General features: G+C 40.6%; 1 protein-coding gene across 14 annotated transcripts in view; it reads left to right on the top strand.

Moving 5' to 3' along the window:
* Positions 1-22175, top strand: part of RHOBTB1 (Rho related BTB domain containing 1) — a 130246-nt gene that overhangs the window by 81622 nt on the left and 26449 nt on the right. For 10 of the 14 annotated variants that reach the window (XM_074382270.1, XM_074382269.1, XM_074382274.1 and 7 more), the window contains 2 exons: positions 5515-5716; positions 6363-6466. In XM_074382270.1, the coding sequence (XP_074238371.1) occupies positions 5525-5716; positions 6363-6466 (296 nt within the window). In that variant the 5' untranslated portion in view covers positions 5515-5524. Of the gene's footprint in view, positions 1-5514; positions 5717-6362; positions 6467-18897; positions 18955-22175 lie in introns of all 14 variants that reach the window. The other 4 variants (XM_039478254.2, XM_074382279.1, XM_074382276.1 and 1 more) reach the window with 1 other exon arrangement.

Here is a 22175-nt window from a genome sequence, read left to right as displayed (position 1 = left end):
ACAAAATTGATTTTATTATTGTTCTGAAAATCAGAGGTCTGACATGGGCCTCACTGAGCTGGGGGGTCTTAGGGGAGAATGTATTGCCTTATCTTTTCTAGCTTCTATAGGTCCCATGCATTACCTGACTTGTGGCCGGCCCCTTCGTCCGTCTTCAAAGCCAGCAGTATAGCATCTTCAGATTTCTCTCTGATTCTGACTTCCTGCCTACCTCTTCCACGTTTAAAGGACCATTATGATTGCATTGCACCCACATAGATAGTCCAGGATAATCTCCTTATATTAAGGTCAGCTGACTAGCAACCTTAATTCTATCTGCAACCCCAATTCCCCCATGCCATGCAGTGGAACATATTCACAGGTTCCAGGGATTCCATGGACATATTCAGGGAGGCCATTATTCTGCATACCACACATGCAATGCAAGAAATCAAGGGCGACTGTAAAGAGAAAAGTTGGCATGACCCATCAACCCTAGATGGAAAAGGTCATCCATCCAAAGGGGACCTATCATCTGACATTTAAATAGAGGATTGAAGGTACTGGAGATTTTCATAAGGTATAATGGGTATGGTTCTGTTGACTATTGGTTCATAAACCCAAAACTTGGTGGCTTAAAACAGTAACAGTTTATTATTTCTCATGATTCTGAAGTTTGCCTGGTGATTCCACTGCTGGTTTCACCTGGGCTCATTCATAAACTACATTCAGCTGTAGGGTTGGCTGAGCTGGAAGGTCCAAGATGGCTTCACATTATCCAGCATTTGGTGACAGCCATTGGCAGGGCTGCGTCAGTGCTTTTCAGTGTGAATCCTCATCCCCTGCTGGGTTAGGCCAGTTTCCTTACATGGCAGTCTTGTGGCTGCATTCCAGCAGCACAAAGGTGGAACAGCAGGGCCTCTGGAGACCTAGACTGTAGAACTCACACAGCATCAACTCCACTGCATTCTTTTGGTCCAAGCAGTCACAAGCTTAGCATAAATTCAAGAGGAAGGGAAATAGATTCCACTTCTTGATGGGAGTTGCTGCCATGGCCTTATTTCATCCAGCACAGGCTGTGAAGGTAGGAGTGTTTGTTCTGAGAGTGGAGTTTTGGAATTTGAGATTTCAGAGGTAAGATGTTTCTGGATGACAATACCTAGCACGTGTCCAGAAGGATGAATGGCTCAAGTAGAATGTGATAAAGACCACTGGCACTGAAGGAGAGAAGAAATGGTGAGGCTAGGATGTGGGTTGCACCATCCTGTGGACCCAAGAAACACCGTGGGTGGAGGAGTGGCCGGAAGTCCAGGAGATGATGGCAATGACAGCAGGGCAGGTATGAGATGATCAGATCAGATGTAGACCATGAAGAGCATGACCACGCTTTTCTAGGTCAGCCTTATGAGTGCTGGGCACCAGAACCGCTCCACCATGTCCTTCACTTCCCAATCTACACGGTCTTGTTTACTTGTCAGTTTTTCAAACATACTTGTCCCTTCTGACTTCTGGATAGTGTGCAAGAGGATTCATCAGGTACTGGTGAAAACATGAAATAATATTCAAGTCAGTTTTGAGTAAGATGACAGAGCTGCCATGGTAGCAGATTACCAGTGTCCCTTCTTTAAAGCTTTTCTTTTTCTTTTCTGCCTTCCTTGTCTCCTCAGGTATGTATCTAAAGGTGAGGGGGTCTCCACATCAATCAGCAGGATTTATAGTAGTGACATTTATTAACAGTGTTAAATGAATAATACTTATTACTTTCATTCTAGGTAAATAAAAATCAGAAACCAGACAGTCATTATCCAGATGGTCCTAAGAGTAGGCTCAACCATCAGAGTGCTAGATATGAATAAATTAGAGCCTATAACAAGTGGAGAAAGGATAAAATGCATATTTTTATAATGACTATCATAATTTAATGTTTCTTTGTTTATGTGTAACAGATGAACAAATGATTTACAGCAATGGAAGTGTAGCATGAGTTTCCATCCTTGGCTGTGATTTCGCATTCTTAGAATGCTTTTTAGAATACCACAAGAGAAATCTCTCTACTCCAAATTCAAGATTTTCAGTATTTGGAAATTCAGTGAATGTTTCCTGGAAATTTTGTATCTGCAGCAAGTGATCTGGGCCATGAATATTTCACTCTGCACTTCCTTTTGTTTTCCCTTACATATTATCCCTTTTGTACAAGGGTCAGCACCTTTGGCAGTCGCTTTGGTCTTGAGGAAACTGGTAGGGATGAGAGGACCCACGGATGTTATTGTCACCTTTGACACAGAAATTCTTCTTAGGACTACATGTCAGTGTCTAAAAATAAGTGAAGTAATGATAGTTTTGGTAATCATAGCCTTAATACGAAATTAGAAGGGCTTCTGTTACTCTCAAAGCCATCTTCAGTGAAAGTGACAAAGCCATTTCATCAGTGCCGGTATGACTCAACTTATTTGGGGGATTCCTTCTTGCGGGTTGCTATCAGGGCTACTTTGCAAGCCAATCAGAAAACCAGTTCTATAATTTTAGTGTCCTATTCTCCATTTTTACTAAGTCTAAACATTCTCCCAAATTTTAAGGATTGGCTCTATATGGCATTTATCTATCAAAAAATAAAATAAAATCCACCCTTAAAAAAGTAAGGGTTTCTGCCACTGAGGACATTTAAAGTAATAGACCTCCACTTCCAAAGTTGTGAGACTCCAACTAGAACCTGTTTTTCTGATTCAGGCTACTACCCCATGCTCATGTCACCAGAAACTTGTCAGAGAGTTTTAAGTATTACCATTTTTATTCTGGAATTCAGAAATGCCTCAGACTAGCATTTTTAACCCATCTTTCCAACTCTATTATCTTTTCATTAACTGTGACCTCCTCTCTGACTCCTCCACACCCAAAACTTTTTCTATCTTCTTTGCTTAAAATGAGTTGCACCACATCTTGTATCTATGTTCTTTAATGTTCAGTGAGTTACTGTTTGGTTAATTCTTCCAAATTGTATCATTTTTATAGATCTTTGTCATTATTAGGTTTATGAGTTTGCATCTAATTCTGGCCTTTCACCTGACTCAATTTTGTTGTCATCTGAAGGCATTCATCTTCAGCATCACGATTATAATTTTTGAAACCATCAGCGTGGCAGGTACTGCACTGAGGACTTAATTTGTCTGTTTACGTAATCCTCACAACCACCTTAGGAGATGAGGATTATTATGATTCCCACTTAGCAGATGAGGAAGCTGAGGCTCAGAAAGTACAAACCACTTGCCCAAAGTCCAATGACTGGAAAATGGGGGAGCTGAGATTCAAACTCACATCCTTCTAAGGCAGGGTTTCACAACCTCAGCCCTGTATCACTTGGGGCTGGATAATTCTTTGTTGTGGGGCGTTGTCCTGTGCATTGCAAATGCTTAGCAGCAGCATCTCAATCTTCTACTCACTAGAAGCAGTAGAACTCCCTCCTCAGCTCCCTACCAAGTGACAACCAGCTACGTCTCCAGATGGTGCCAAGTGCTCCCTGGGATTTGTTTAGGATCCTCCCGTCTAACACTAAATTCATGCTTTTGCTACATTATACCGTTAGATGGGTAACTAAGAAAACCTTTGAAGTTTAAAGCTAAATTTTGAAGAAATCAATTTTCGGAGTCACCACACCTGGCTGATCATCAGAAGTGAAGATTTTTAAAGACTCTGTCCCCACTCAGGATGTTCGAGATAAGTATTTGCCAGGTGGACAGGTATCTGACTCTTTCAAGCCTCTCCACAGTGTAGGAATTGCAGATCCAATCCCAACCTAAGCACACATCTGTTCCTTGAATCACTCTACTCCATTCCTGCCAAATCGTTCTCCAGCCTCAGCTTTAACACCTCCTGTGATGGCATTACAGTCGACAGTTCCATACCCTTCACTTTCTGAGACAATCAATGTTCCAATAGTCCTAACTGTGAAAAAGAATTCTTCTTAATATTCTTTCTATATATCCCTGTCAATGCCCTTAATCTCACATAGTCCAAGTTATCATTTTTCTCACGTCAGTTGAATTAAACAAACACTTGTGTCCCAATTATGTGTTAGGCGCCACTCTGAATGGTTTCTCTACTATAGCCATTAAAATCATTACTGACTCCTTAACCTTTACCCACTCTTTCTCAGTTTAACAATGGACTTCCATTGCTTGTCGGCCTTTTCTGTAAGATCAAGTGTAGTATCTGTTTTTATTCATTTAATGGTAGACTCCCTCAAAAAGGCAATTACAATTAATTAAAATCTTAAAATCATACATGGCTGGTCTTGTGTCCAGCTGCTACTGGTAAGCACCCTGCACCCCAGTTTGTGGAGGGTCCTGTCCCTGGCAAGCCCAAGCTGGCAGGTGCTTTTTTTTTTCTCTTGGCCTCTCATCAGCAACCCTATTTAAACCTTCTTTGATGGTTTCAAGACAATTCCAAAGTAACTCTCCTGGTAAAATTATTCTTTGCCATATGTTCCAGATTTCTTGATGAAAACACAGAAGATAATTTTTTAAAATCTTGCTTTATTATGGGCCCTCTTAAGAATATCTTTTTTATGACTGGGCGTGGTGGCTCATGCCTGTAATCCGAGCACTTTGGAAAGCCTAGGTGGGGCAGATCACTTGAGGTAAGGAGTTTGAGACCAGCCTGGCCAACACGGCTAAACTCCATTGCTACTAAAAATATAAAAATTAGCAGGGTATGGCGGCAGGCACCTTTAATCACAGCTACTTGGAAGGCTGAAGCAGGAGAATCGCTTGAACCCAGGAGGCGGTGATTGCACCACTGCACTCGAGGCTGGGCGACAGAGTGAGACTCCATCTCAAATATATAAATACACACACACACACACACACACACACACACATACATATGTGTGTGTGTATATATATATATATATATAATGAATTTGATTAATATAAATAAATATAAGTTAATTTGATTAAATTCAGACTTACAGTTTACTCTTCTGTGACGTCAGCTGGTCTTTCAGCTTGCACTTTTGGATTCTCCTCTAAGTCCCCTGATAATTTTGAACCTATAGAAAACTGCTTTTCAACAACAGATAGTGGCTAATGGGAGATACTGTGATGAAGGAGATGCCAGTATTGCCAAGGCTGCCTATTGCCCCAGTGTTGAAGTTTAGCCCTGCAGGTGACCGGACTTGCTAGCAGGCCAACATGAGTGGTCAGTGAGCTGTAAATGTGTGCCAGCTGTCCCGACAGTGGCTGAATGGAGCTCCAGTAGGCAGGTTGTGTTTAGAGAAAACCAAGGAGAAAATAACATGGTAACGGGAATAAACCATTTGGGGTCAAAATAACAGTCCCATGTTTTTGTACTTGTGTGAGATATAAAAAGAAAACTTGAGTGTCAATTAGGCTTCATATGAACTTCCAAACATTCTTGCCTGTCTTGTGCACCTCCAAGGAGGTGGCTGGACGAAGGCAAAACTGCCTGAACCTCTCACGTCTTCGATTGTTCTGGAAAGCTTCGGTGTCTTTACTGCGGTGTTCACTCTCTTCTTTACAGAGTTTTATAAATGGACGCTGACATGGACTACGAAAGACCCAACGTTGAAACCATCAAGTGTGTGGTTGTGGGTGACAATGCCGTGGGGAAGACACGCTTGATCTGTGCCAGAGCGTGCAACACCACACTCACGCAGTATCAGCTGCTGGCCACCCACGTGCCAACTGTGTGGGCGATTGACCAGTACCGCGTGTGCCAGGAGGTAAGATGCACAGAGTGTCTTTAGCATCCCTAGGGCACATCATTGCTGGTTGCCAGTCTGATTTTGTCTAAAGGAGGAGTGTGGGTACATTCCAGATTCAAAACAAAACTAACCTTTTTAATGTCACAAGCAAAAACAAAAGCAGAACAGCCGTGGTGGCTCACGCCTGTAATCCCAGCACTTTGGGAGGGTGAGGCAGGCGGATCACCTGAGGTCGGGAGTTCGAGACCAGCCTGACCTACATGGAGAAACCCTGTCCCTACTAAAAATACAAAACTAGCCAGGCGTGGTGGCACATGCCTGTAATTCCAGCTACTCAGGAAGCTGAGGCAGGAGAATTGCTTGAACTCAGGAGGCAGAGGTTGCAGTGAGCCAAGATTGCACCATTGCACTCCAGCCTGGGCAACAAGAACAAAACTCCATCTCAAAAAAAAAAAAGGAAAAAGCAAAATGCAAACCGGAGACTATGGCTCTGGTATCCTGAGTGAGAACTGAGACTTTATTCTAACAGACTCAAATCCTGTTAGAATAAAGAAACTAAATGCAAGTGAATTGAGGGGCTTTGAGGGTGTTGACTTGAACATGCTTCTCCCAGGGAACTTCTGATTGACACTGAGCACAGATGCTCTCTCTCTCTCTCCTGCAGGTCTTAGAGCGTTCTCGGGATGTTGTTGATGAAGTGAGTGTTTCTCTCAGGCTTTGGGATACTTTTGGCGATCATCACAAAGACAGACGCTTTGCATATGGCAGGTAAACCAAGACTAGTACAGCACGGTTGAGCTTGAGTACAATTTCCTTTTCAAAACCAGCAGCTGGTTCACAAATCAACAAAAACCACATCACATGGCCTTGAAATGTGTTGGGTTCTGCACTGTGTCTAAGAAAAGAAAAAAAAAAAAAAGGGTGGTATTATTTCCTGATGTCAAGAATAGCAACGTGCCCTGTCACTCAGGAAGTACTGTGTTGAAAACAACCAGTGCTGGTCAAGCTGGAAGGTTCTCTAGATGAGGATTCTGTAGCACCCTCCAACTGCAAGCTGCTTTGATTGCTGGTTCTCTGAGTAACTCTTCACTTGCCTTCTGTTAGAATGTTTTCAGTTATTTTGGCACTTGGTCACCCTACTTCAGAAGGACTCTTTGGTCTTTTCATGACCATATTGGCAGAGTCTAACGTTATTTGCTTTGGATTTTATGTTATCTTAAAAGTCTATTATTTTTATTAGAAGGTCATTTTTAAAAAGAAAGAAAAATATCTCTGAAGTCCTTCGCAAGACAAATTTCCAAAATAAACGGAAACACTATTTTTTTGTTTTGGCTATTTTTTATTTTCTGAAAAAGGAGAAAATGGCTATTTTTTATTTTCTGAAAAAGAGAAAAAACTCTAGTAATGGGAAAACTTACCTAGAAGGACATTAATATGGGTAGGAACATGGTCAGTGTGCCTTAAAATATTTAGCAACCTCTCCTTGCCACCATAACTTAAAGTCTCTCTCAGTGAATGGGTGATAGTTATGAAAATCTGGATTAGCAGAGTTTTTTTTTTTTTTTTAACCGCTTAATTATAAAGGAACACATTTCATTTTAAATGTAGAATGTAGATATCATGGCCTTGTCGTCTCTTCTTAATATCAAACATCATTTGATAATAAAGATTACCTTACAGGATGTTATTAGTTAGACACTCCAAGCACATGAATTACTCCTTAGTATCGAGATAAGCATTGCTGAAGGTTCTTGTATTTCTCCAACCCAGTAGCTCTCTGAACAGACTTTTATTGGCATTTATCCAAGTGGTCTAAAATACGAAATAAGCCGCTGAAAGAGTTTGCCCTATTCCTAGGAATTATTTCACACACTGAAAGAATCTGTGACTTAGACGACTTTTTTTCAAGGGGACTTAGAAAGAGAGATATGGAAGCAAAACACGATGTTAATGTCCTTTTGGTAACAAGGACTTTTGAACTTAATATCCTGTATCATAGATACTTTTCTTTTCCTTGACTCTCCTGGGTTTTTTCTTTCTATAATGTTCTTTATTGTTATATTAGTTACCATTTGCTTTTTTCTTTTGTCCATTTGTTCTACATGTAAAAATGACAATTATAAATGAACCTGCTTGTCACTGCCAGGCAGTCAGGTTTGTAGCATCTATGGTTTTGAGGAAGCTTGATTTAAAAATGGCGACTTTTAGGCAATGTAAGGATAAATACAGCTGATTTCAAAGGACTTTTAGATCCCTGCTTCTAAAAAGATGTCAGGAAAGTGATGGGCCTGATGATGACTTAATGGAAATATTTGGGTTTAGACTCTAGAAACTATTTCAACAGCTCCGTGGTTTGTTGCCTCTAGACATTTATGAAATTTGTCAATATCTGTGAAAAATAACAGAAAAAAAAAAAAAACAATGAAATGTTTGCATTTCAAACACTGAATTTTAACATGAGCCCTCAGTGTAAAGCTGGTGCTGTGGTCATAGAAGGACTCCTTCATTATCTTGTGAGATTCCTGTGTAGCATTTATTTAATGGCACAATGGCCTTCGTCCATCCACACTGGGCCTCGTTCAGCTCCCTGACATAGCTAGAGTCATTTTACAATACAACCTGCCACGCCTGCGTGTGTGTTCTCTCCCAACAAAAGTAAGCCGCTCTTTCCTGTGACTGCATCGGTTCAAAGTGCATTGTTCTGCTCCCTTGTCGGTGACATTTGGTTCTGTCAACTGTAACCCATTATCCCTTTGCTGGAAACAGGAAGTGCTCGCCCCAAGCCGCATTTGATTCTCTGAGCAACATACAGGGGCTTCAGGAACACACCCGTGTTTCCGGCCACGTTCTCCTTGGGACCTCACTTTGTGTGCACGTTTGCACCTTGTATTTCCTCTGTTTTCCAATTCCTCATAGCCTCCAGGAGTCCTACCACAGACCCCACCTCTAGTTAAAGAACAAAAACCAGAGCTCCTCTCTCTTGCACTCCGCATCTTTCTGTAAAAGCTAAATATGTAAATATCACATTGACATAATGCCCCAAAGTTACATTTTTATGGAAAAACCTGAGAGAAGTAGTTCTTTTATTTAGTATAGGTCTCTGACCCATACGTTTCCCTGCTGTGAAAGAACTGTTTAATTTCTTAAAGACTTCAAGTTTTACCTTTATATCATTCGTGAAGGAGAGGAATCATAAATTACAGCTTCTGACAATGTTTGTTTTGCACACCTGTTTTGTGACTGACATTTTTACTATACTTAGTGAGAAATACAATTCAGTGGGATGTACACAGACATAAACTTTGAGGCATGTGAAATGCATTCCCTATACTTGGAAATGTATTTGAAACCTTTTTTAAATAATTAATTTGATTCTTGTGGTGACAGTGAGAGAAGCCAGATTTATACCAACATGTCTTAGACCTTGCATTTGGTTTCCTCTGCTTCATACCAAAAGGTAATTATAATTAATAAGTTGGTGGCTCAAACATTCTTTGGCATGGACAAGCTCTAGTTTGCAGAGGGGATTCCGTGGGATGAGGGGCTGTCAGTGGTAGGCAGTTGGCCAATCTGAATTTGCAGTGTTCCTAATGTTATATAACCAGAGTGTTAGTGGTCTCTTCATGATTTTTTGTTTTGTTTTGAGATGGAGTTTTGCTCTTGTTATCCAGGCTGGAGTGCAATGGCGCGATCTCGGCTCACCACAACTTCCGCCTCCTGGGTTCAGGCAATTCTCCTGCCCCAGCCTCCCGAGTAGCTGGGATTACAGGCATGTGCCACCATGCCCAGCTAATTTTTTGTATTTTTTAGTAGAGATGGGGTTTCACCATGTTGACCAGGATGGTCTCGATCTCTTGACCTCGTGATCCACCCGCGTTGGCCTCCCAAAGTGCTGGGATTACAGGCTTGAGCCACCGTACCCAGCCTCTCTTCATGATTTAAATGCAACTATTCTACCCATTTTTTAGCCAAATTAGAATAATAGCTCTAATTTATCAACAGCCTACTGTGTGCCAGTCAACACATTAGGTGCTTTGTCAAGATTAGTTAATTTTTTCAGGAACTGTAGGAGGCAGAGATGATTTTGGTGCTACCATTGAGTAAAGGGTTGAGTTCTTTTACTATTGTAAATTTGCCCAGCAAGTGAGTCTCAGAGGCAGACTCAAACCCACTCCGCCTGGCTCCTGGCTGTCAGTCTTGCCACTGTGCCAAGCTACCTCAACCTACTGGGATCCTACATTGGTGACCTGGATTTCTATTTGCCCTTTCGGATTTGTGCAAAGACTTGGAACTAGAAGAGATTTCAGAAGGTCATCTGGTTGACCCCTTGTCTCCAGGAAGGGAAGTTACCCAGGTCACCAAAAAAAGTATTGATAAGAGCCCTTCTATTCCATGGAGATGAAGGGAACAGAGTAGCATGAGCTGGTAACGCTCTGCACTTTGAAGTCTGTCAACCCTCTCTTCTCGGGAGTGAGTAACTCCAGCTCTCTTGTGGCCTTTTTCCCAACACCTACTTTATATCCACTTTTGGATGAACTTTTGAAGCTCTTTTCTGGAACTTTTAAAATGTCAGGCACAAAACCATACATAGTAACCGTGACTATGGTCAGCTGCTCTTCTTTGGCAAGGAAAGCGCCTCTTCTTAAAGAGATGTTGCTCAACTCAAGAGTTGTCTCCTGGAGCTCTTGTAAGAATGAAATGTCCACATTTAGGGACTTGGCACTGAAAATGTAGGCAAACAGTATGGGCTCTGCCTTGATCAGGAATCTGGCCACTCACTCCCTGTGTTAGGCAGTTCTCATACTGCTAATAGCAACATATCCAAGACTAGGTAATTTATTAAACCTCTTAAAAGAGGTTTAATAGACTCACAGTTCCATGTGGCTGGGGAGGCCTCATAATCATGGCAGAAGGCAGAGGAGGAACAAAGTCTCATCTTACATGGAGGCAGGCAAGAAAGAGAGCATGTGCAGGGAAACTGCCCTTTATAAAATCACCAGATCTTGTGATACTTATTCACTATCATGAGAACAGAGTGAGAAAGACCTGCCCTCATGATTTGATTACCTCCCACCAGATACCTCCTGTAACACATGGGTATTACAGGAGCTACAGTTTGAGATTTGGGTGGGGACACCAGCCAACCCACGTCAGTCCCTTTTATCTAGTCATACACATGTAAATAATTACAGATTCTGTTGTTGTTTTTGGCCCTAGAAAATTTCCTTCATTGATCCGTCTGCAGGTCAGAGAATTTTCAGACGCTGAATAAAGCCTGTGGTGTTGACAGCGGTTAACAACAACTACAGTTTCATCAGGATGCCCCATGGGCCAGGCCTGTACTACATGCTGCATTTGTCCTGTCCTGCTTCATTCTTGTGGTGAGCCTGCAAAATAGGCTCATTTCACAATTGGAGAAACAGGCACAAAAAAGGGCCAAGGTCAGACAACCAGAACACAGTGGAGCTGGACTTTCCTCTTGAGTCTGTCTGACTCCAAAGCCTGTATCTTCCCCATCCACCTTGCTGTTAGAGCTGGTGATGATGATGGATGATAACATTACTTGAAATTTCCTCCTGACACAGTCTAAATCTTATACAGTCCCATGTGGACCCTGAAGACCAGTGCTTACCAGCTCTGATGTTCCAGTGCTCCTCTTAAATTCTTTAATCTACAGCAAATAACTTAATTCTTTGTATGCATCTATAGGTAGCTGAGCATGGGTCCTTTTGCTGTCAGTAAAAATGATACATCCAAGCAAACTTTCTGAGAATGAATGGGAATCTTGGCATGTTTCCTTCAAATCATTTAACTAAAACATTCAGAACCACTGTAGCTGCTCTTATCCCCAGCAATTTCTGGGCATCTTTTTAGTCCTATTGGAATCCACTTATTATATAGTTTATTCTTACACACTGATTTTTCTCAAACATTGTTAGTTTCTATGAGAAGTACAGTACATGTTTTAAATGATAACATTAATCAGAGCTACGGTTTCTGTGTGTCTGGTTTCATGTTGAAGGTACATGTAATCAGACACGAATGAACACACCACATTCTCAATGCACAGTTGAGGCCCTTAAAAAAATTCAGGACCGTAGTGACTGGTGTTTGTATCTTTGCCTGCAATTGGCTGTGCTTGTGTTTTATGGCAAGGGAATAAGTAAGGATCAGTGAATATGTGTAGATACAGCATTTTGAGTCAGCTCCTAATGTTCATAGCACATTCTAAAGGCTGGGCCAGAAATAACATTGTAATGATGATGTTAGGATGGCAAAGAGCCTGTTGCACAGTAAAACTTCAAGTGGGCCAGGAATGGACCAGGGCTAGGACTAGGGCATACTGAGGGAGTCACTCACCTTGGGCATAAAATATAAACAGTAATAATCTTTAAAAGACAGAATTACCATTGCTGGTTTTTATTTCCTTCTGCCTCAGACACAATATGGCATTGTTACTGACGATGACTTTATTTAAAATTTTGGTATTTTGTCCACCATGGATTTTTGGCCTTAATTAATTTATTTATTTATTTTTAGATGGAGTCTCGCTCTGTCACCAGGCTGGAGTGCAGTGGCAGGATCTCAACTTACTACAATCTCTGCCTTCTGGGTTCAAGCGATTCTTATGCCTCAGCCTCCAGAGTAGCTGGGATTACAGGCGCCCACCAACATGCCTGGCTGATTTTTGTATTTTTAGTAGAGTCGGGGTTTCATCATGTTGGCCAGGATGGTCTCAATCTCTTGACCTCGTGATCCACCCGCCTCAGCCTCCCAAAGTGTTGGGATTACAGCTGTGAGTCACTGCACCCGGCCAAAAGAATTTTTTTTTAAGTATTATTCATCTGGGTTGCTGAGGTTTTTTTTGGTACCTTCTTACATTTTGCACTTGAAGAAAGTGCTTTGTTTTCTTCACTCAAGTCGTGGCCCTAATGGCAGACTTTATAAATAGATAGCAAAGTAGCTAAGGGAAGCAACTTAGTAATGCATGCACTTTTTATGGAAAAATAATCCAAACCACAGTTTTAAATATATGGTACCAAGAGGCCTTGGAAAATCATTACTGCTTGTGTCCTAAAGACATTCAGTTCAGTGTGCTGCTATAACAAAAAGAATTAAAAATTACTCAGGTTATAGGAAGAAGTAGAAAGGCATGAAAGAAAAGCAGCAATTTGAACTAAGGGACAGAAATAGTCGTTCCCTAAGAGTTTAAGTTAAAACTGTTAGCTCGCCTATTTGAACAGAGCAGTCTTTCTGATATAAGAGTTCTGGAAGAGGCGAATCAGCCCATTTTAGCCAATACCTAGATGACTCTGAGGCAGATGGTCTTCTGGTCCCACTTTGGCAAACATTGTCCTGGAATTATCTGATGCTCGTTACCAAGCCTCAGCCAAAAGGAAAGAATCCCTGACAAGTAGAGAGACAGCTTTTGACTAAGGGGCGCCAAGCAAAAAAGAGCACATACTGTGATTCCATTTCTATAATGTCCTAGGAAATGCAACCTAATCTATAGTGACAGAAAGTAGATCACTGGTTTCCTAGATAAGAGGATGGAGGGGAACGATGGGTCACAAAGGAACATAAGGAAATTTTAGGGGAGATGGAAATGTTTGTCATTTTGATCATGATGGTTCAGGGGGAATACATATGTCAAAATTAATCAAATCAAACAACAAATATGCAAATTTGTTATATTTCCATTATATCTTAATACAAATTATTTAAGAAAAGAAATAGGCCAGATGCAGTGGCTCATGCCTGTAATCCAGCTACTCAGGAGGTCGAAGTGAGAGAATCACCTGAGCATGGGAGGTGGAAGCTGCAGTGAGCTAGGGCTGCCACTGTACTCCAGTCTGGGCAACAGAGCAAAACCCTGTCTCAAAAAAGAAAAAAAAAGGAAGATAAATATGGACAAAGTAGTCTATGATACATGAAGAAACGTTTGCATGTTAGACTATGTATGTTTTAATTATTTATGGACCTTTAAGTTAGTTCCCACTGAAAACATAAATCACTACGTGAACTTAAAAAAATGTAACCAGATCCTTAGTAGCTGAATATAAGAAACGAGATATTTATATAATCCTGAAGCTAAGGATGGACCACTGTCATATTTTCAAACAAAATCATGCTGCTTCCCTTTTCTCAGAGGCAGAACCTCCCACTCAGTGGCTCATAGCCTGACCCAGGGGCCTGTTTCTCAGTCTGTGGTTATGTTTATATCTTTGTCTAGCAAGAAACGTTTCACCAGATACCCTGTGATAGCCAAATAGAGAACACCAAGTTCTGTGAAAGTTTTCTGTTTCTTCATCAAATAGTAACAATTTTGTCTTTTGTAGCTGGTTCATTCTGGAAGTGGAGAACGTGATGGTAATCTCTGGGAGCATAAATGTGACCATTTTGTACCCAGTCACTCTGACTGGAAATTAGGTGGAGAGCTGAGTGATCAGGTGTGTTCTCTCATTGGGGTTGGTTAATAGACCATGGGCATGAGACTCCATTCTTGTTTGTTTCTCTGGATTGCATCCCAGCCTGCCTTCCCAACATTTTGTCTTGGTCCAGACATAACAAAGTATTTGTTAGTTCTGTGTCCTTCGTACCCTCCAGGCCCACAAACATGCATTATGTTAGAATTCAGGCCCCTACTCCACCTATTCTCAAGCTAGCTCATCACTACTCATATTCTAAGAATTAGAACAGGTGGCACATCCTCCTAGAATTTCTCTCTGCACTCTCCCCACCCTCTCTGTCACCTTCAGAATCCAGGTGAGGTGTCTCCTTGTGTTCCCATGGGACACCTTTGCAAATCTCTATTGTAGCAATAACTGTATTGTGGGAAAATTGGCTCCTTAATTTTGGCCCATTCCCCTTATCCTAGTATCCTAGTATATTTAGAACAGAGATTTTGTCTTTCTACTCTCTATCCCTAATATCTGGGCCTGGTAACTCATAGGAGCTTGATCAATGTTAGTTGAATAAGTTAACAAATCTCCCTCATATGTTCCAGGATCTTCTAAGGCATCGACAAGGAAACAGCCTTATAACAAATGCCAAACTATTTTACTAAGTTGAATTTTGTATGTGCACTTTTGTAATAAGAATAACAAGCAATGGCTTAACCTGCAGGCGATGGAGATGGAAAATATTGGTGCTTAGCCTCTCCTTAGCGAATTAGCAAATGGAAAGATCAGCTGCAAAGCCAGGAGAAAAAGGAGAGAGTTATACTCAGCTCCACCCTCACATCCTCCCTTGTTTTCCCCAAGTTTGGGGACTTGTAAAAATTTTTTGGTAATGTCTTTTGTGAATGAGTATTCTTAAACAGCGAATTACTTGTATGAATAATAATGCTTTTCCAATCATAGGTTGTTTCTCCTCTGGGTATTATTTTCAAGATCTTTACAGGAATAATTTTTAAGAATAATTATATATAGAGAGATTTTTAATTCATTTGCCTAAAGATGAGAGCATTAAGTAGAACAATTAAAGGTGGATTATTGCTGTTATGTGATCATCCAAAACAAACAGATACACATTAGGCTACATGCATACAAATAATTCAAATAATTAAATCTGTGATGGAAGTTTATGGACTCTGTACTAAAGAACTCAAGCATAGAATTGCAGTGAAGCCAAATCATCTGGTGCACAGAAAATACATGTACCATCTTCTGTGCCACCCTCAGCCTGCTGTCCCACACTGTCCTTCCCACTCTGAACTGGTACATCTTGTATTCTACCCAGAAGAAAAAAGCAGAAGAGCTAGGATTCCTATGCCTGACCCAGCCTTGTCCCCAGGATGAAATTGTCCTTGGAAAGCGGAGTGCCAAATGAGATAGCAACAGGGCTTGATTGATGCCTGGGGCTCACCCATGTGCCAGGGCTAGGAAGGATTTTGGCTGCTGCCCAAGCACCGGTCATGTGGCTGGTTCCTTTGTGGCTCAGCCCAGAAAAGCACTGATGGGCCCAAGAGAGGCCACAGGAGTGCAATTAATGAGGCCACCGCAATGGGCAAAGAGAATACGGAATATATGCGTTGTTCAGTACATTAACGTCTTGTGTTCTGCGTTCCTTTCACTTTTTTTCCGTTACTGCTTAATAACAGGAAGCTTGACAATTCGGGTCAAATACAACTAAGTGTGTTGACTTTTCACGATGAAAGAAGAGAAAACATCAGTTTGTGATGTGTTTATACTGGAACTTTCTGATGAAAAAATATATTCCAGCCATACAGTTTTTCCTTTCAAAGTAGGTGGCAGAAAGAAAGAGACTATTAAATAATTCTGCCTGTCTTCAGTGGATAATTCTGTTACCTATCTTTCAGTTATTCCATATCAATAAAGAACACAGCTGGTAATCTAAAAGGAAAAGATCTCTTGATGAAAGTGTTCTGCCATCCTGATTAAAGTCAACATATAAGATGTATTCTTGGTGATTTTTGAACCCATAATTACATTTTTCTGACAGTAATTGGCACTTAACACTTTATAGAACACTTTCACTGATATTTTTCTTTGTGATTCTTAACAACAATTCTACCAGTAATTTCTAATATTAGCCACTATTAGACTTTCAGAATTATTCCACCACTTTATCCCACTCCACCCCCCCGCCCCGAAAATGCCTCTGTCCCCAGCCTAGAGAGGATAAGTCAGAAGGAGGAAGTTCTGAATTGCAGACACAGAAAGCATTTAGTGAATTCTTTTTTTAATGTATCATCTTGACTATCCTTTTAGTGATTTCTTTGTTTTGTGTATTTTTTAAAAAGCAAGATGGTCTGTGTAATAGACCATCCTGTCTGTAGACTTCCTAGCCTCTCCCTACTCTACCTTAAGCCTTAATTCTGTTATAACTTACCTGGAATTAATCTTGTAAGTAACCTGTCCATTTCTTTACATTTCCATTGCTTCTGGAGATAATATAATTCCTGGAAGAAATCATTCATTCATTATTATTCTGATGTTATGAAATTATCAATTACATGGGGTAAAGAGATTTTTTAGAGAAATTCAAATAATTAAAATATATAACCAGTTAACCTCCGCCATATACCAGAGATATTAACCTAGCAGTCTTTCAGCAATAATAGTCTGAAGAACTGTAATGGCTCACATTCTGTTTTCATTCTTTACTGAAGCTCCAAATGATTCTCTGACTTATTTTAAGCCTAAATTCATCTCTTTTAGACTTTGAGTCTGCAGACACATTTGCATATGCAGGTTTTACTTTCTGATATCCATAAGGCCTTTTAATTTAATAAAAATTCTTTGAGGGCCTGTTCTCTTACACTGAGTTGTACACAATGAGAGAGAAACTAATAGGAACAGGACAAAATCCCTGAAAATGACCTCACACTATAGGGGAAATGACAGCTACAATCAAAAACAATGATAATTCAGTGTTAACAATGCTGAACTCAAGGTGTCAGTTCCCAGAACAGGGAAGCAAGAATAAATAGCTCAGGCAAAAAGTTTAGCACTATTCTGAACGCTTTTGGTTCACATTCCACATCTGGTCCTCAGGCTATACCTTCAGCGTGTGTATAGAGAATGCAGCCACTTCCCCTATAAGGGACCTTCTCAGGCTCGGCAGAGTCGCCATCCTCTCTCGCTGAATTCTTACCTCTTAACCGGTCCTCTCCTTCTTCCTCCCTTTCGCTCCCTATCCCTGATACTCCCTGTCCTCTCCCCATTCCTACCTTGCCACCAGTTTAGTCAGTTCTCGTTAGAGCAAGGGACTGATGCTGCTCAAACATAAATTATATCATGGCGTCCTGCTCAAAAACTCCAGCTTCCCCTCACGACTGTGCTCCAGCAGAATGGCATGGTCGCTTCCTCCAGGGAGGCACCGCAGGCAGGCTCCTACCTCGGGCCTTTGCACTAGCTGCTTCCTCTTGTGCTAAGTTCTTCCCCCAGATACTGCCATATTGGCTCCCTTCTTTCCTCCAGGGCTTCTGAAAATGTCACCTTCTCAGCGAGGCCCTCCCTAGCCACCTCAGTTCCAACAGCAACTTTTGCTCCCCAGTATCTCCATCCCCTTTCCCTGCTTTACTTTCTAATTAGCACTTAGCACTGCCTGTTTTAAATATTTTTTCTTCTTTATTGTCAGTCTTCACTAGAATGTAAGCATAATGAGAACAAGTGCGACGAGGACAGCAGTTTGTGTCTTTTACTAATCACTCTGTCCCCAGTGTCTAGAAGAGCGCCTGGTACACAGTAGGTTTGCAGTTACTATTTCTGCAAGAAATTAGTAGATGGTTGATGAATAATATTGGATAAGTGACTTGACCATTCCTGGCACCTTGACCGATTCAAAGAGAATTGCCAAGGAGCCTGGGTAGAGTCCCTTTGTCATCGTGGTCAAATGGTCTTGCTGGTTTACACACTTTGGTCTCAGAGGGGTCGGGGAGGCTAATCCCAGGGACTTTCCACATAGCATTGTAGCTGATGCTAAAGTTTTCTTATGTGTACAACTTGCCCTCAGGAGAAAAAATGAAATATGTAGGAAGGAGGTTCCTCAGCAGTTTAACTTCAGAGAATGCCAAAGAGGGATGTGCACTCCAGGGGGAGCTGGAAGGGAATTTATTACCACAGTTTCACCTTCTTCTGTTTAGCTAGTCTTATTTATGCCAGTGCCTCCTGCATTTGTTGACCAGGAGTTAAGTGAGACTGTTTAAGCTGTTTCTTTTAATAAAGTATCTGTGCTTCATGCAAAATTCACGTGTATTCAACTTCTGATGATTATGTGAGGTGTAAGAATACACTAAGGGAATATGGTTTGCCAAGTATAGAAAATAAGATTTTGAGTGGAAAGTGGCCTGATTTCATTGGATGATAACTCACAACAATGGCAGGGCCATTGTCCCCAATGATATTTGTACTATGATGGTAGAACCAACCATTTCTAAGACTCAAATATTAGGTTGGTGCAAACGTAATCGTGGTTTTTGCCATTACTTTCAACAGCAAAAACGCTGATTACGTTTGCACCAACCTAATGTTATCTATCTTAGGGTTTGGTGGCATTGCTGGGATGTTGACGTGACTTCCCTGCACTTAAGAGCATGCACTGCTTTGGCCCCACTTTCAGAGGGTGGTAGAAGACTGGTTTAAAATATTGCTTCCTACTAAACATGCAGATACGGGCTTGGAAAAAAAAATAGTTGCACATGCTAATCACTCCCAAATCTGGATATATTTCAGGATGTTTTGACAGTTTTCCCCACATAACATCTGTACTTAAGAAGCCTCACGCTATTGGTAAAGTATTGACTTGATTTCTCTGCTCACATCCAGGGCGCTGCATGGTTCTGCCCTGCTCTCCCCAGATCCCCCGCCAGGCGCTCCCCTACAGGCCTCTCCATCCTCCATGAGTATGAGCTTACACAGCCATTCATCTCCTGGTGGTTATGTGCCCCCTCACTGACAACTCCCTCTGCATCTCATACACACTGGGCTGCTCCCCTACTAAAATTTTCCAAAGCCACGTGTTACACATTCCTTTTCTCTGCCATGCTCCCAGCTGTTTTGTGCTGTTTTGATCTGTCTGTTTGCCTAGCTCTGTCAGACTATATGCATGAAAGATATGTTGTCGACATGAATGGTTTTGAAAATGTTTCTATAAAGAACCTACCTCAGTTACCAGCAGGGAAAAAGAAGCTTGAAGCCCCAAAGAAGGAGGTCAGACACTCCTACTTGAATCTTTACCAAAGGGGGACTCAAGCACAGTGACAAAGAAAAGAATCCCATTAAAATGCAACCACAATGTCTGCCCATATACTGGATATGGGAGTCCCTCCTTAAAAAATAAGTAATAATAGTCAGTGATGACATATAAAGAGGTGGGATCCTAACATAGAACAAAATAATTTGTACAAATGTACATTAAAAGGAGATACTTCAAGCAGAACTCAGGTAAATATTAGCGGTCAGACGTGATGGCTCACACCTGTAATCCCAGCACTTTGGGAGGCTGAGGTGGGCAGATCACAAGGTCAGGAGTTTGAGACCAGCTTGGCCACCATGGTGAAACCCCGTCTCTACTACAAATACAAAAAATTGGCCAGACGTGGTTGGGCACCTCTAATCCCAATTACTCAAGAGACTGAGACAGGAGAATTGCTTGAACCCGGGAGGCGGAGGTTGCCATGAGCTGAAATTGAGCCACTTCACTTTAGCCTGGGCAACAGAGCCATATATATATATTTTATATATAATATATATATATATATATATTATATATATTTTATATAAATGTATATATATATTTTATATAAATGTATATATATATTATAATATATGTAATATATAATATAATATATATATAAAATATGTATGCACCAAGTTGGAACCTTAAAGAAAAAAAAGTCCCCAAAAAAGTGCATCTTACCCACATATCTTGGCCCTAGCTAGACTTTGAACAACAAAATACTTCACGTTCTCAGAGACTATCTTTATAATGTCTACAGTCAAATATAGAAGAGTTGATGGGAAAAGATCGGAGAAGCAGCCAGATTCTATATTCTAATAATTATATTTAATTATTAGCTCACTCTTGGTCACCAGTGTTAGTGTAGCAAGAGACCCAGCCGGACCCAGACACACTTGAGAAGGGCATTTGGCTGTCCCACTCACAGCTTTCTGGAGAACTGGATAGAGTCCACTGGCCTTCTCATTTTCCATAAAATTGACCTGATCTGAAGCTTCTAGATAAAAAGATAATGTCGGAATTATTCTTTCACTTAACCAGGTAAGGAAACCCAAGACCCACAGCTCCTCAGCTGGGTGACAGTGGCAAAGTAGTTGGGACTAGAAAAGGAAAGTCAGACTACAAAGACAGAGTACTGCTGTGACAGGAAAGGACTTAGAAGAAAATTCATTTAACAGTAAACGTTTGTTACTGATTATCTACCCTTTTCTGTCCACTTCTGTGAATTTGGTATTTCAGATTGGAAAAGAGGTTTAGCTTCTGATTGCTTCTCCGATCTTTTCCCACCAACTCTGCTATATTTGACTGTAGACATTATAAAGACAGTCTCTGAGAACATGTGTGGTATTTTGCTGTTTAAAGTCTAGCTAGGGCCAAGATATGTGGGTAAGATGCACTTTTTTTGGATTTTTTTCTTTAATCCTCCAACAAAGATTGGTCCCAACTCTGCATGTACTCCTTATGTTATTCAGATATCCTTGCCAATCTTTGACGCACTATCTTTGGCCAGTGTTCCCCTCGAAAGATAACCGAAAAAAAAATACGCTTTTTATGTTTGTTTAATATATGAAGTAAAACTGATGGAACTGAGCTTGGCTTTATCAGTTCAGGCATTTTTGGATGACTTGGTCTCTCTGACTCACTCCCACTCCTCCATGAAACAAGATGCCCAATTGTTTCAACATTTCGATTTATTTCAGATTGCTTTTGACTTGACTAATCAAAACATTATTTCATGGACATTATTTGATGTGTTAGTACCCAGTGAAATTTTCATATTGGTATTTTCTCCTTAGAAAGAAGAAGTCATTTTTTTCTGAAATATAAACATTCCACAGGCAAGCAGCTAAGACCATATACCCTTAAGTCCTTTGTAATTCTGGTTTTCTCTAATAAAGCTGGTTAGACCAGTGAAAAATAAAATATTTAATAAAAATAAGTACAATAAACATTCCAAACCCCTTCCTACTCCTTCTTAGTATTCAGGTTCTGGAATTTACAATCTCATGTACCCTGTACTCTGCCTCTGCATTCTCGAATTCTTATGCTTTCTACCCCAAATAGCTGTAGGACTCCATTTAAATCCTATTCAGTTCTTTTTACAGCTGAAACAGGACCCCTGAGGTTATATCTAGACTAACCCTACTGCCTGATATGTGAGAATGTCCTCATCACACTCACCACTCCCAATTATTTTTAAACTGACTCTTCAAAGTTAAAAAATGTAACAGAGCCATAAAAAAAGAAATGCTAGAACTTGCCTTTTTCTTTTTATCTTTCAGAGGAATGGTATTTTTTAAACACGAGCTTATGTCAGACATTGAACAGTCTCCACATGGGAATGAATGTTTTGATTAAAAGTTATTTAATATCTCTAGTTCCTTGGAATTCTGCCTAAAGCTGGAGATATTCTTAGCTGCAGGTCTTGTGCCTTCTTTGACTAGTTTAAAAAAAAAAAAAAAAAAAAAAAAGCTCAAAATCTAGAGGGAATAATTGGCATTCTGAAAATAGTTACTTGATTGTATATGTGTTTATATCACAGAGGATACTGATGTGTTGAGAATTAGGAAGTAGAAAAGAATGTTAGTAAGGAATGCATCAAAGCAGCATCGTTCTATAGCTCTATTATTGTGTCCATTGATTCCTAATTCTCAGCCTTTTGGTTAAAATTGGTTTTAGGGAGATACATTCATATGGCAGATCTTAAGAATAGAATTCTGTATAATCTTTATATAAAGTTTTCGTAATGCGTTTGTATTTAGATAAACAAGGT

This window comes from Saimiri boliviensis, chromosome 12 (genome assembly GCF_048565385.1).
Source record: "Saimiri boliviensis isolate mSaiBol1 chromosome 12, mSaiBol1.pri, whole genome shotgun sequence".
Taxonomy (NCBI): Eukaryota; Metazoa; Chordata; class Mammalia; order Primates; family Cebidae; genus Saimiri; species Saimiri boliviensis.
This window is presented reverse-complemented; position numbering and strand designations above follow the sequence as displayed.